Source organism: Pararge aegeria, chromosome 6 (genome assembly GCF_905163445.1).
Source record: "Pararge aegeria chromosome 6, ilParAegt1.1, whole genome shotgun sequence".
NCBI lineage: Eukaryota > Metazoa > Arthropoda > Insecta > Lepidoptera > Nymphalidae > Pararge > Pararge aegeria.
The window spans coordinates 17,178,765-17,193,216 of NC_053185.1; the positions used below are offsets into that span (position 1 = coordinate 17,178,765).

The 14,452-nt window shown below is 36.8% G+C and overlaps 2 protein-coding genes across 2 annotated transcripts; both read right to left on the reverse strand.

Moving 5' to 3' along the window:
• Window positions 1-662: 662 nt before the first annotated feature.
• Window positions 663-3,193, reverse strand: LOC120624312 (leukocyte surface antigen CD53-like). Its single transcript, XM_039890777.1, has 4 exons — window positions 2,974-3,193; window positions 2,268-2,456; window positions 1,511-1,696; window positions 663-908 (listed from the first exon to the last, which is right to left on the reverse strand). The coding sequence occupies exons 1-4, from the start codon at window positions 3,109-3,111 to the stop codon at window positions 663-665; spliced, it is 759 nt and encodes a 252-aa protein (XP_039746711.1). The 5' UTR covers window positions 3,112-3,193.
• A 3,184-nt stretch (window positions 3,194-6,377) lies between these two features.
• LOC120624709 (leukocyte surface antigen CD53-like) lies at window positions 6,378-13,204 on the reverse strand. The gene is made up of 5 exons (XM_039891389.1): window positions 13,071-13,204; window positions 12,184-12,372; window positions 11,032-11,199; window positions 10,328-10,537; window positions 6,378-6,449 (listed from the first exon to the last, which is right to left on the reverse strand). Exons 1-5 carry the CDS (start codon window positions 13,134-13,136, stop codon window positions 6,378-6,380), a joined length of 705 nt encoding a protein of 234 aa, XP_039747323.1. The 5' UTR covers window positions 13,137-13,204.
• Window positions 13,205-14,452: the final 1,248 nt, after the last annotated feature.

Here is a 14,452-nt window from a genome sequence, read left to right on the forward strand (position 1 = left end):
GTAGTCCACCACGCTAGCCCAGTGCGGATTGGTGGACTCCACACACCTTTGAGAGCATTATGTAGAAATCTCAGGCATGCAGGTTTCCTTACGATGTTTTCCTTCACGTTGAAGCAAGTTTTATTTTAATTACTTAAAGCGCAAATAACTTAAAAATGTTACAGGTGCGTGCTTGGATTCCAACTCGTCCCCCCGAAAGTGAAGTCGAGCTCCTACCCAATACGATATCTTTATATATATAAATCACCTGTCACTATGTTTGTCCGCGATGGACTCCTAAACTACTTAACCGATTTTAAATTAAATTGGCACACCATGAGCAGTCTGGTCCAACTTAAGAGATAGGATAGCTTAGATCTTTAATTATAGACGCAATTTTATTTTATTGCAAATTATTTGTCTATAATTAATTGACAGTCACATGTTATACATATATATATAGTGATACTGAATACTTTAAAAACAAAATCAAACGCAGACGAAGTCGCGGGCAAAAGCTAGTCATATATATAAATATGTGCACAAGTACGCACACCCTCTCTCGTTTTGCTCGCACGTCCGAAGGTTCGCAGGTACAAAATGCTTTAGCACCGTGCTTTAGTCCGCCTTTTAGAAACCGTTTTTTTTTGGTTATTCAATACAGTGAATAAATAAAATACATTCTAATATACAATACACATATATAAAGCTGTGAAACAAACCTGTAGGCAAGTTACTATGGCGCAGGTAACTCCGATGGCATACGCAAAATCTGCAATCATCCACCTTAATCTATTTCTGCAACTGGTTTGGTATAAGTTTTGATATGTGCATTGGAAGGGCGTCTGAGATCCGCTGGGTATATGGCAACAACTAAGTGGTATTTGGGAACCCCAGTCATTTACACCATTGAAACCACAGCATTTTAACTAAAAACACAAACACTTATTAGTACCTTCTAACAATAACATGTTTTTAAATGTTTTGTATCTTTCAATAACTTTTAGTGTAAAGATCGCTTTTAAATTATTAAAAAATAATAAAAGCATAAGTTTATTAATAAAGAATAAATAATTTAACCCCGACGCAAACACGACGGGGTGTTGTAAGTTTGACGTGTCCGTGTGTGTATGTGTGTGTGTTCGTCTGTGGCATCATATTTCGAAATATATTTTATATAAAATTAATATTTTATTTCTTATTATTTATTTAAACACATTTGTTTTTGTTCTATTTTTAAAACATACACTATATTGTTAACACTATAAAGCAATGAAAAGTTGTTTACATAACAACTCATATGACAAGTTTGAAAAATCTAAGCTTTTTTTTTTTATTTTACATTCAGCTAGTTTGTTTGAAGATCACTAAAATGTAACTGTTGTTGAAAGTTATAGAACTCTTCATGGGTAGTCACCTAAGGTAAATCAACCTTAGTCCTTTTTTTCTCACTTGTCTTTAACAATCATATCATTACTTTGATAAAATAATTATTAAAAAAGAAAAAAAGTCCATCGAATAAAATACAGACCTCGCTTTGCATATTATCCCAATACTCAGTTTCATATCCCTCAACATATCCAATCTTATATTCCTTCATTAACTCAAACATGTGGTAGTTGATAATTCTTCTACTGTAAGCATAATCTGACAGTTCAAATCCAAGAATGGTAATTATTATTTCAAATACTAATATAATTACTAGTATTGCGATATACTGTAAAGATGGAGAGATTTATGGAGAGTTAATTGCTATTTTTATAATTGTCCGACTTCCTAAGGTCTCTCTTCTATTTTTTAAAAACGAATTTGAAACACACACTATATGTAATAATCTGTGGCAGTTTGGAGTGAACCATAATACAATGCCATGGTACCGTCTATTGCTCGTAAGGTTTAGCCAACAGGTGAGATGGCAGTAAAGGGCTACCTCATTGTGAAAGAAAAAAAGTAAAAAAAAAATTGCAACAAAAATGTTTGTTACGACATAGCATCACGAATCTATTAGTTTATTTCCTATTTCTCTGCTCCAATATTCATTTTTACTTCATATAAACCTACCTCTAGAATCACTCTATCTATTGCGGAAAACTGCATAAAATCCGTTGTATATTTTAAAAGATCTAAGCGTACAAACAGTGGGTGCAACTTTGTTTTATACTACGTTAAGATAGGCTAACAAAAGTAATCCTCTCTGTAATTTTAGGGACAAACAGTCGCAGATTAGTTAAAAATAAATGCTAGTCAAATAAAGGTTAATTGAGAAACAAATAAATGATTTGACGTACCGCTACGACTAAATCATATTTTTTTAATTTCACACCGTAGTATCCGAGTAAAGACGTTAAGAAGATTATGACAGCGACAGCAGTGATGAATATCGGGAGCACGAAGAAAGAATCGCCCAGAAATATAAAGTATTTGCCAGCGATTACTAATAAGACGATCCCTGATGTCAGGAGTGATAAACCGGTAGTCTGAAAAAAAAATCTTTAAATAATACCAGGAATTTGGATTGACCATCTCCGTAGAACCAGAGTTACCAGCACAGCTGAACGAGTCGTGAAGATGAAGTGGCAATGGGCGGGACGCAAAGCTAGGAGAACCTATGGACGTCGGAGTCCGAGGTTGCGCCGTATGGCAACGCAGCGTAGACTCCCGACGCGGTGGAAAAATGACGTCAAACGAGTCGCAGGGAGCCGGTTCCAACCGGCCAATTTTTCCGGTGAATTCTGGCCTAAACCCTTCTTATTCTAAGAGGACTCCCGTGCCCCGGAACCGGCAAAAATTTGGCAATTATAAATTCCCAAAATGTCTCTGGTGGGAACCCGAAACCTCCCATTTCTAAGATCCACCGCAAATCACAACTCCAACGCGATCGTAAAATATGTACCTATAGCCACTTTCTTGCATATTCCTATCTTATATATTATGCTTATATCTGCTTTGTTTACATCCTTACATATACTTATTATGAAAACTGTAAATACTTACGATTAATAAAGTTGTTGCCGTCGACATCAGAAAACTTGTAGAGTTCAAAAACGACCACATTTGTCTCAACTTCATTTTCAACCACTGAAATGGGGTAGATTCCATGCTATATTCTACTTCAGGGTAATTAGCCCTCATTTTGCGTACTAAGTACCACTATCCGTTTACTTACTGCGTAATATAATTAAACTTTAGACTATTATGATGTACCGAAAGCGGGCTGTCGAATGCTCAAATGGATTTTGCTGATAATATTTTGCCCGCAGATAATGATTGTCATATGACTAATGTATTGATTTTATCGGAACGCTAATATCGTTAGATACCTTAGTACGAATATACACAAAAGCACTCGAGTATCGAATCTAATATTATAAATCTAATATTACGTGCGGTTGTTTGTTTGTCCTTCCTTTACGCCCTCTCTAAGGTGTAATCTAAAGTAGAAAAGAGTGAAGCCTTCCACGCTGCTCTAGAGCTAAAATTTCCTAGGTCTACTAAAGATTGCCAATGTTTATTAACTTATTTGTTTTTTGACAGTCGAAAACCATTAGGGATGTCGAGGGATGTCTGTATCGTACTAAAAAACAAAGGTGAGAATAAATAAATTGTATGCAGAGACGAAAATTGATAATATTAATCAATTATACGCATTAAAAACCTGCGCCTCAATAAGAAAAATAACATCATATATAGTCTCCCAAATACAATTTCAAACAAAAACATACGCGCACTATCTACGAAATAGTGTTGCCCAAATTCAGTCTTGGTCTTGCAGTCTTGGTCTTGTTCTTGCGTTTTTGCAAGACCAAGACCAAGAACAAGACCGCGTATTTTTAGCAAGACCAAGACCAAGACTGACCGTGCAAGACTTGAGCAAGAACAAGACATAGCCTGCAAGACTCTTGCGTCTTGCAGCTAGGACTTAGCGCTATTTCACGGAGTAGTTAGGTGTAACAGTTCGGTGTATAGGTAGGTAGGTACGCTTAGGAATTCTATGAGACGCAAAAAACTATATCAAAGAATATGAAAAACTGGACCTATGCGCATTACGACTAATACCATAAACATAGCGAATAAAAAAATATCTATTAAAATCAAACTGAGTGCATGCATAGTTATGTTTTAACCATCGGCACTTTGATAATGCGGCATCAAAGGTTTTGTACTTACTTCTCAAAGAAATTTGCCGCTTTTCGGAAGTACATGGTTATGATACACGCGCCGGCGGCTTCTTTTGAAATCTAAAACAATCGTTGCCGCCGCGCCGAAATCATAACATTTGACACTATTCATGCAAAATAATTTCGAATTTTAAGAGTACCTACAGGTGTTCCAAAGAATAAATAAGTTTCAGAGTGCTTAGAATGAAAATGAATACATTATACTGATCACGCAAGTAGTATTATGATTAGGATAAAATGGTGAGGATAGGTAGTAGATGTCATAATAATTCATTCTAGTAAGTAATTATAATATTGATTACTTATATGGTTTTAAACTAATTACTTAGGTACTATTATTGTACATTTAGTCATTATATTTCTTAAGTTTTTACAAGAAAAAATAGCAAAAAAGTGTTCGAATATCTCTGAGAGAGATGATGAGAGTAAGTATTTACTAGCTGTGCCCGCGACTTCGTCCACGAGGAATAGTAACTTTGGAGGTATAGTGACGTTCAGGATTTATTTATTTATTTTAAAACTTCTGTCATCAAACATACAAACGAACTCTTCAGCTTTATTCAAATAAATGATAAATCGTAAAACTCTTTTATTAAATTTCTTATAAGTTGAGGGTTCAATCTCTTTCTAGACAGATAAGTATTGTTCTTTAAAATACAGTCAAGTTATTGTAATTAATTTGTTTTTTTACATGTTTTAGCAAATGTAAGCTTATAAATCATAAATGTTTATTAAGAAACAGTTACTTCCATGGAAAACGACATATAGGTCAGTTGATTTTTCGAAAATCTTATCAAATCTTCAGTTATTTATTAATCTGCTTGATCTTTACTATGGCTATGTTAATTCAAGCTCACAATGTTCCAATTCTAATACGTTTTTCTAAGATTTAAAGTAAACTTTAATAAATAGTAATAGACTAATAGGTAATTGCAAGACTTGCAAGACTCTTGCTGCAAGACCAAGACCAAGACCAAGACTGGGAGCGCAAGACCAAGACCAAGACCAAGACCAGGTGTATTGGCGCAAGACCAAGACCAAGACTGGCTAAGTCTCGTCTTGTTCTTGCATTTGGGCAACACTACTACGAAAACATAAAACTAAATTTTTGCTATCTCAAACTAGAACCAATTAGGGAAAGAAAAGCATCGTCAACACTAAAAGTTTACCAATATTTCAAAAACGTGTTCTCGAACATGTGCTAATCCTGTTCAGTTAAGTTAATGTGACCTCTCTCTTAAAAAATGATTTGATATATTGGTATTTTTTTTCTACAAATTACTTTTTAGTGTATGGTATGTTTAAAACAATATTTAAAAAAGAGACTGCTATTAAATAAATAAAAACAAATCTTTATGTAAGTGAGTTTTTCTTATTTTCTTAACAATTAGATTATAATAGATAATATAGAATCTAAACTTTACACTAAGGAGTAACGAGAAGACTGTTTACATCAGAAGATAAGTATGAATTAACTTAAATATTATTTTGCAAATTCAAAAATGTAGATAAACGAATATTATGATAAAGGTAAATGAAGATTAACTTGTGTTACTACTACCATCTACTCCGATAACCTTTTTTTTTTTTGTTTGTCGTGGTGGAAAAGCTTTATGGCTCCCACATAACCTCTGTCCTTTTGGGTAGGACAGAGGTTATGTGGGACTCGTTTACCCGAACTAAAAACCACCACATACACGTTTGGTTTGGATGACAGTGCATCGTATGTACAGTCCGTTCACAGTTATTTTACCTTTAACTGCAAATTTGGCGTAATGGTATTATGAGCAATGTCAGAGGTGAAATAACTGTGAACGGGCTATAAGTGACATTACTTTAAATCCAATATGGCGGACTCAGAACAAAAGCGGCCCATCTTTTCAAAAAATGATCAAACTCTTCTCACTCACTAGAAAAGGCACCCAACAACAACAGTTTGTTTTCAATATAAAACCAATCTATAGAAGATAATACCTTGCCCTGCTAAGTTATTTTCTCGCATTGTAACGGTAATAAAGTAAAATTGAAATTTAAGTGTGAATTCTTTACGCCTAAGATTGCCTTGGATAGATATAGCTGCGTGGCGTCCTTTAATACTATGATAATTCCCGCGTAAAGATCTCATTATATAGCTAGGTATCAAATGAAAGCATTTGCGATATAGAAACTACCTTTTTTTTAAATTAACTTTATTATTATATATCTAAAGGAAATGGGTATTTATCTTTCAAGTTCTACTTCTTCAAATTTGGATCTATACGCTAACCAAGCAGCTGCGGCTGTTATAAGGACCTGAAACAATAAAAAAGAAAATATAGACTCGCATTACTAACCAGGCAAAGAAGTACAACCATGGGTACCTACTTATTAGCTTTCCGGTACGTAAACATTCATCATTACCGACCTCTTACCGGCCAGGTCACGGGCCTCCTTTCAGAATAAGCAGGGTTTGAGCCATATTTCACCAAACTGGCCAAGTGCGGATTGGTAGACTTCACACACCTTTGAGAACTTAACAAAGAACTACCAGGCATGCAGGTTTCCTCAAGATGTTTTCCTTCGCCCTTAAAACGAAGACCTAAAATCTTGTTGTGACGGTTTATCCGGCCAATTCCTTTCTAATTTTGAGAGGAGACCCGTGCCGTATATTGGGCTACCAGTCCATGGATTAATTATATGATGATGATGGTAACTTGAGCACCGACAAGGCAAGAGTCAGTCTTCTAGACTAACACCTCCCAACCACTTCTAGATACATATATTATGAATGGGGTTCGCGCGCCTAGTTCATATGGACCGCTAGAGGGACGGCGCGGGGCGCGGGGACCGAAAACTGGTGTGGGCCGGCGCCCCTACTACGGGGTTCTCAGATAGACCCGAGCGAGCGACCCAACGCAACGACACGGCCAACGCCATATTTAATACTTATTTTTGTAAAGGCGAAAATAAATTCGTTGACTGTTTGATTGCGTATTATTCAAATTCTATGTATGGTAACTAACAAATGGTAGTCGTCGAACGCAAGCCTTCCTTATATCAAATCCCATTCTCACGTCCCATACCAAAAGCCCATTCCAGCCAATACGCACTGCGCTTAAATGAGTAGACTACACCGACACGTATCATGAGGTAAGAATAAAGATTTTTTGCCTGGTGGGAGGCTTTGGTGGTGGCTAGTTATCAGCTTACCGGCAAAGACTGGCCGCTAAGCGATTTAGTGTTCCGGTGTCGATGTCGCGTAGATTTCGGGTACGAGTACAATACTCCCAGATTAACAGGTTAGCCCGTTACTATCTTAGACTGCATCATTGCACTGCAGATTGCAGTCAAGGGCTAACTTGTTGTAAAAAAAGATCGTTGTGTCGACTGTAAGCGAGCCGCAAAAACCGAACTTGTTATAATTGCAAAATTCACTTCCACTTCTGGGTCTTAAGCTGAATGGCAAATGCGCATTGTTCTTTTGGCTACAACCTAACCTTTATGACAGCCGATTGGCGCAGTTTGCAGCAGCCCTGCTTTCTGAGTCACAGGCCGTGGGTTCGATTCCCACTACTGGAAAATGTTTGTGTGATGAGCGTGAATGTTTTTCAGTGTCTGGATGTTTATATGTATATCTAAGTATTTATGTATATCATTCATTAAAAATTAACATCAGTTATCTTAGTACCCATAAAACAAGCTACGCTTACTTTGGGGCTAGATGGCGATGTGTGTTGTGTATTATCGTAGTATATTTATTATTTATTTATAACCTAAGCTGTACTGTAAATACATGGGCTGGGCACCATTAGCTATATCCACCCCCGTGCCTCAGAGAGCACGTTATTCCTTTTATTCCTTCAGTCCCGGTTCATCCCAGTTCACTAACATAATAGTTAAGTCTCTGAATTGAGGCTAGTGTAGTATTGAGTACCTATTTTTCAATATTAATGTTGAAAAACTGGTAAGTTTCTTGACCCCGGTATCTCGGTAGAATCTGCCTTCTGAACTCATGGTAGAGTCACTGACATATGATAGTAATCGTATAAAGCCCGCATTCGAGGCTACTGATGAAGTGTTTAGTGCCCGTTTGAATATTAACGTTGATTCTATATATATATATATATGTATATAAATATTATGTTGGTTTGTGTACGCTTCAAAAACTCAAAAAGCACCGATCGAGTTGAAATTTTAGCATGATACGCATCAAGGATTGTTTTTATCTATTTTTCTCAACCATTCAATCACAATGTGCCAAGTCGAAGCGTGGCAGGGTACAGCTAGTAATTTATAAAATGTTGATGTTGGAAAACATCCTTTGCTTAAATTTTCTCTATCAGCCTTCTAAACCGATGGTAGAGTCCCACAAACAGACCACCTACGTTAAATAAACGTTTTTTTTTTTTAATTTATAGAGTAGCGCTTCACTGCCGTCACTCTTGATATGTATTGTTGCCTTTTCACTTTTTATTTGAAGTTAATGACATTATCGATTCGCTGCGGCCAAGATATGGAATGATCTTTCTCCTATGATAATACTCTTAGCGAAATAGTATTAAAACACAAGCTAAAGAAATTCTACATTAGCTTACAAATTGAAGCAGCTAGATTTATCTATGCCAAATGAGTTCTGTTTGAAATAAATAGATAAATAGTATGTCATTTAATCAGTTATATATATTTGTTGTTTTGTTTATTATTGAACTTTTTTTTTATTTTTTCTACAATTTTACTTGTTTACTTTATACTGTTAAATATGTACTATTTGTGTTAGTTTTTATTAGTTCGGTTTTAATTTATTTCATTTTCTGAGTTCGCGGCCATTTGCCATATTGCTAATATTAATTGATAAACATTTAGTTAAAAATCTTGTATTAACAATAGTGTATGAAAATAAAGGATTATTACTATCGTCATTAACCCATTCCTAGTCCACTGCACGACATGGGTCTCCTTTCAGAATGAGAGGTCGAGGTCGTAATTCAGTTTGTCCACGCCCAAGTGTGGATTTGGTTGATTTCACACGCCTTCGAGAACGCACGTTGGGAGAACTCTCAGGCATGCAGGTTACCTGACCGCTAAAGATTGTTTGAATTGCTTCCATTAAAAATTCACATAGCCCTGAAAAGTTATTAGGTCCCTCGAAAGGAAGTACGAAGCCTAACTACTTAGAAATCACAATAACAACAATCATTAGTACATGGCAGCGAAATCGGAAGCCCCAAAAGAGCATCCGAAACCTTTACAGTGCGTATAAAAACGAGGAAACAAAGCGCTTTATAATTTTTTTATAGTTACAATTGACGGACCAAACATAACTAACCTGATGGTAAATGGGAAAACATTTGTAATACGCAGGGTTTACAAGAAACACGTCCTGCAATGTGTCTCCATATATCCATCAACCCAAGGCGTAGGTGTTAAGCTTCATCATCATCATCATATGAACCTATAGACTCTGGACATAGGTCTTTTGTAGGGAGTTCCAAATTCCACGGTTTTGTGCCGCTTGACTCCAGCGGCTACCTGCGACGCGCCTAATGTCATCCGTCCACCTAGTCAGGGGCCGAAAAACGCTGCGTTACCAGTGCGCCTGCCATTCCAGCACTTTGGGACCCCAACGTCCTTCCCTCCTCCGAACTATGTGCCGCGCCCATTGCCACTTCAGCTTCGCGACTCGTTGAGCTATGTCGGTAACTCTGGTTCTTCTACGGATCTCCACATATCTGATTAGATCACGTAGAGATACTCCGAGCATAGCTCCATCGCCCGCGGAGTGACTCTGAGCCTTCTTGTGAGGCCCATAGTTAGCGACCATGTTTCGGAACCATAGGTCATCACTGGCAACACGCACTGTTCGAAGACTTTGGTCTTCAGGCACTGAGGGATTTTTGACTCATTGTTAAGCCTTATGTGCCGGTACACCGGCAACCACGCTCTTCAGACCGGAACACAGCATCCCAACTATGCTGCTTTGAGGCAGAAATAAGTGCTAGTACTTCCCCGGACAAGCTCTGTCATAAAAAGCTCTAATACTGCTTTCTTCGAGTTCATAGAATTTTATTTCAACTGATAAGAAATCTCTCGAAGTCTATATGAAATTGAGCTTTCATATCCAGGAAATATATAGTTAGAGATCATGCTACAACCATTGTTAATAACGATTTAAATTGGAGATTAAAACATACCTGCAAACAAGTGACAAAAGCAGCCGTTACTCCGATTGCATACGCGTTGTATCCGAGCCATTCGCCTAATACCGACTGACAACCCCTTTCGTATGCTAGACCGGACGTACATTCGAAAGGCGATATAGTCCCGGGGTTAATGTGGCAACAGCTCACGGGCAGCCTGTTGAAAGTCCAGTCTTGTTCTCCTGAGATCCCGCAGCATTCGAACTGGAAGTGGAATGAAACTCTTGTAAAATTAGAACTCGAAATCATAACAAAGTTTAACACATTACTCAAACAACTAACATAACAAATCAATGATTGATTCAAAATTACCGACTTTAGCGAGCATGTCGGAGTCAAAGTCAATATTATAAGCTTAATTTGCTATACTCCGCGAAAAGCAGGATAATCTGTATGGTGCAATATATAATTTCTTCAATCCTTATATTTCACACCAAACAGATCATCGGCAATGTACCTACTCTCTACGCACGTTTCGCACCGACACCGGAGCATCCACAAGAGATGTTGACTTTACAATGAATAATAATTGTTAAGTCTTAACATTTAACAGCCGAAGATCTATTTGGTGTGGGATATAAAGATTGAAGATATTATAAATAAAACCATACAGATTCTCCTGCTTTTCGCGGAGTATTGCAAACAAAGCTTATATATTGACTTTGACTCTGACATGCTTTGTCCAAAATATATCTTACCCCCATTTGCAGATTATCCCATGCAATACTGACATCCATTTTACCATATTGCTGCATGCTCTCAATCATAGGCCTTCTTATTTCACTGACGGCTTTGTTTTGCAGCTCGAATCCCAAAACGGTAATCGTTATTTCAAATATTAATATCACTACAAGTAGTGCGACATACTGTAAATAAATGTTCCAATATTACCTTAACAGGAATCTGGCAATAAGTAATTACATCTGGTTGTACAACCATATTAATGATCCAAAAATCTTGGGTCATTTTTGGACCACTAATTCGATTACGTTTGGTCTCACGTAGGATAGCTATACCCGCCAATCGGTCCAATGCGGGTTGACAGGTAACATACGAAGCTTTTTGTCTTCTTGTTCTTTTTCTTCTTCTTCCTCAGGGCTTGTCTCCGTACTTGGTTGGCCGGAACCTTCCGTTGTACGTAGTGGCTCCCCGCTGGGTACTCTGCATTCGTGTGTCTAACGTGTGTGTACTGGGTGTACACACACGTTTTTTTTTGTTAACGATAGGCCAGCGCTTGACGACAGTCATTAGAAAGCAAATATGAGGTCTAAGTTGGAGCACGCTTGCCTAGAAAAAGCCTATTCACTCTTGCCTTGAAGGTACTCAAATTATACGGGGCAGGAAACACAGTTGCCTCCAAACATAAACGCTTTTACATTAGAACGGCGTTAGGGATACAGTTAATGTGAATATTACAGCGAAGGAAGCCGTCTGCATTCTAGAATTGAATAAATCTTTCAGCCTGTTTAGTTTCTTTATTCATTATCATCATTCAAAACAACAAACTGTTGGATATATTATTTCTTTTCATTAATCATTAAAGTAAGTCAATCTTACTGCTCCGACGTTGAATCTTTAAATACCGAATACGCCAATGGTTCCCCAGACGAGCTCTGTCACAAAAAGCACTACTTACCTACTGCCAAAATCTTAGAAATGATTTCACCGTTCGCTTTTGAAACCAAGTTGAACATAACAATGTTATTATACGTGAAAATTTTCAAACAGTAGCCCAGTTTTTTAGCTTGCTTACTCGTTAAACTTAAAACTGCGTTCGGCACCTATGAAACTTAAATAAATTGTCCACTTTTAATTGTTTTTTTTTTAAATAATTCTTAAATAGAACTTACTCCAGCTATAAAGTAAAATTGTTCAGAGATCGCTCCATAATATCCGAGTACTGCGGTAAAAAATATAATGGCGGCGGTCGCTATTGCGAAGTTGGGAACTGTGAAAAATTTGCTGGTCACCAGAATACCGTATAGGTTATAAGTATTCAGGGCTATCAAGCCCACTGTGAGAAGGATAAATCCCGTTACCTGTAAGAAATATTTTTTGTTAAAGAATCCTCAACATCCTCAGCCGTTAATAACGTCTCAAAGCATTTTAGACCCTCAACGCAGCGCCAATGCGGTTAGTGAGATTTTACACGACTACTCTGAGTCCGCTAATAATGCCAAAAGCCATAGTCGATCGCCATATATTAGGTGGCTGGACATAGGTAGATTTGCACATTGACTATTGGCAGTGTTGGAAAGTCAAGTTTTATAAACACGGTGGTCACCGACTATGCCTTTTTGCTAAATATAAGATCTGTTATTAAATCAGGGTTTGAATTTTTATGGAATATAAATACTTGATTTCAGTTTTTAATTAGCCCAGTTTTAGATTTTTATAAAAATTATACCCTCCCTTGTCAGATTTCAGTTTTTGAACTTTTTTATTTAAGGTTTTCTACCACACGTAACCGGATACGAAGTGAAGTAAACGTACTCTTTGAGACACGCGGATGTACACTGAACACAACCGATTTTGTAACTCCGTACTAGTACGGAGAATTATAACAGAAAATCACAATACCTTACAATAATTATGGGTGAAACCCGGGTATCGAACCCAGGACCTAGCGATCCCATATCCACCAATCATCTTTATCGCATTTACGTAACTACACCATGAATTTAATATATCTCAACATTCCATAACATTACGTTTGACCGAACTGCATTTCTCTTACCAAAAACAAACTATTCACCGCTACTAAAGAATATCGAAGTGATTTTAAAACTTTGGGCACTTTCATTTTTCTTCTTATAGAATTCGTGAAATCCAAATCAAACAGTGTGCGGTTTAAAAGTGTTAAGAATCTCGTAACTAAAACTAAGATGATGGTTTATCAATCTCGAACCGACCAATATCTCGGGTTATCTTGACGTTGTTCATCTAATCTCTATCTACAAGTTTAGGTACATTCAAGTTTCGTGAATAATGTGTTTTGTATTTTTTTCATGAGATTAACTGATGCCGCGCCAAGCCCAGTAACTCGTTGGTACAGTGGCTCGCATTTCATTTTTTTCCTTTTTTATTTTAATTATACTTACTCTTTATTTGCACACCAGTACGAGTTGAAGAAACAGAAGAAAAACAAACACAGAAGGCGAAAGAAAGGAAGAAAAGGCGGCCTTACAGTTTATTTGCTTCCTTATTGATCCCTAGCTGTTGCCCTCGACCTCGTCCGCATTGATTTCGGTAATTCACACGCGGAAACCGGCAGTTTAGCCGGGGTTGGTTTCTGGATAATAATGAATACTTTACTCATGAGGTCAATATCAACAATAGCTTTCTCAGCGCACGCCAGATATCGCATTTTATAGTCAGATTTTGCTTCTTTTTTACAGTATTGCAATTTCCTTAACGATCTCTAATTTATTTGAGAAAAGTGTTCTGTTATTAAAAAAATGGTTGAAATTTGTCAATCAAACACAATTAAATCTTTCCACTTTATAATACCTTAATGATATCTTAATGCATCACAATTCAATTGTAAATTGTGTAGGTATCTACCCAATAATTTAATGGACTGCCAATTGCCATAGGTTCGAATGGCTTACACCGTGAATTTTTTCTACTCTTAGCATTTTTATACACGTCGTAACTTCTAGACGATAGGACCAATTTGAATACTTAAAAGTGGAATGTACAGGAACATTATCAATCTTAACTAATTATTTAAGGATTAAAAGTAATTATTTGGATAAGGTTCGATATCATAATAGTAACGTGATATTTCGATTGTACCAGTAAATAATTTGGACAAAAAGCGGTTATTGTGACTAAACTACTTTTTTCAACTACGAGTACCTAATATGATTACTTTAAACATGTAGTACCTTATTTTTATGTATAGTTAATAATTTTGGCGCACGCCAGTAAATCTCCCAGACGGTAGGTATGATTGTTTCCAAAATCTTTAACAGTCGTTATATTTCAGCCTATTTACAGAAAAACATAATGAGTTATAAACTAATAAAACCTTTCTCATGAATCACTGTGTTCATTTGTAAAAGCTTATAAAAATCTGTTTGGTAGTTTTTCGCGCCCAGACAGACAGCTAGACGC